The sequence below is a fragment of the Diaphorina citri genome, unplaced genomic scaffold (assembly GCF_000475195.1).
Source record: "Diaphorina citri unplaced genomic scaffold, Diaci psyllid genome assembly version 1.1 scaffold24549, whole genome shotgun sequence".
Taxonomy (NCBI): domain Eukaryota; kingdom Metazoa; phylum Arthropoda; class Insecta; order Hemiptera; family Psyllidae; genus Diaphorina; species Diaphorina citri.
The window spans coordinates 1-787 of NW_007401890.1; the positions used below are offsets into that span (position 1 = coordinate 1).

Below are 787 nucleotides of genomic sequence, written 5' to 3' on the forward strand. Positions count from 1 at the left end.
AACGATATTCATGTTCACAATCAATGTAGAAGACTGCAATGATAATCCACCAAGTTTTCCCAACACAGCTATTGTTCGTCAAATTCGTGAGAACATCCCCATTAACACACCTATAGTAACTGTGACTGCTGAGGATCCTGATTCTGGAATCAACGGCAAGATATTGTATGCCATTTCCAAACAAGAGCCAGAAAATAGCCAACATCCAGACAAATTCCATTTTCACATTAATCCGAAAACAGGTGTTATACATACGTTGCTACCAATTGACCGAGAATCTGTGGATACGTTTAGACTGACTGTTGTAGCTACAGATCAAGCCATACCAGAATCAAACCGGCTATTTGCAGAAAAGTTAGTGACGGTTATTGTAGAAGATACGAATGATAATGCACCTCAGTTTGTCTCGATGAATGCCGCTATTCTACCCCAACAAAAATCCTATGGCGCTATGCAGATTATGCAAATACAAGCGAAGGACCTGGACTCTGGAACAAATGGACTTGTCACTTATGAACTCACCAGTGGTAATATGGACATCTTTCGTCTACATCGTAGTACAGGTGTTCTCAACCTGAAGTACTTCATCTCGGATCCTCTACCTAGATATCAGATCTCAGTGAAAGCAACTGATGAAGCAGTTCAGTCTGATAGAAAATCTACAGACGCTTATGTCACCCTTATCAGCCCTGGCACTTCAGGACCTGCTTTTGAAGAAAACGAGTATAGTGGCAGTGTGTACGAGAATGAACCTCCAGGCACAAGCATATTGACTGTCAAAGCTGAA

At 41.6% G+C, this 787-nt stretch overlaps 1 protein-coding gene across 1 annotated transcript; it reads left to right on the plus strand.

Moving 5' to 3' along the window:
- Nucleotides 1-10: 10 nt before the first annotated feature.
- Nucleotides 11-781, plus strand: LOC108254242 (cadherin-related tumor suppressor-like; the record flags this gene model as incomplete). Its single annotated transcript, XM_017449247.1, has 1 exon — nt 11-781. A coding segment is annotated over exon 1 (771 nt), but the record flags the coding sequence as incomplete, so codon positions are not given.
- Between the last annotated feature and the right edge of the window lie 6 nt (nt 782-787).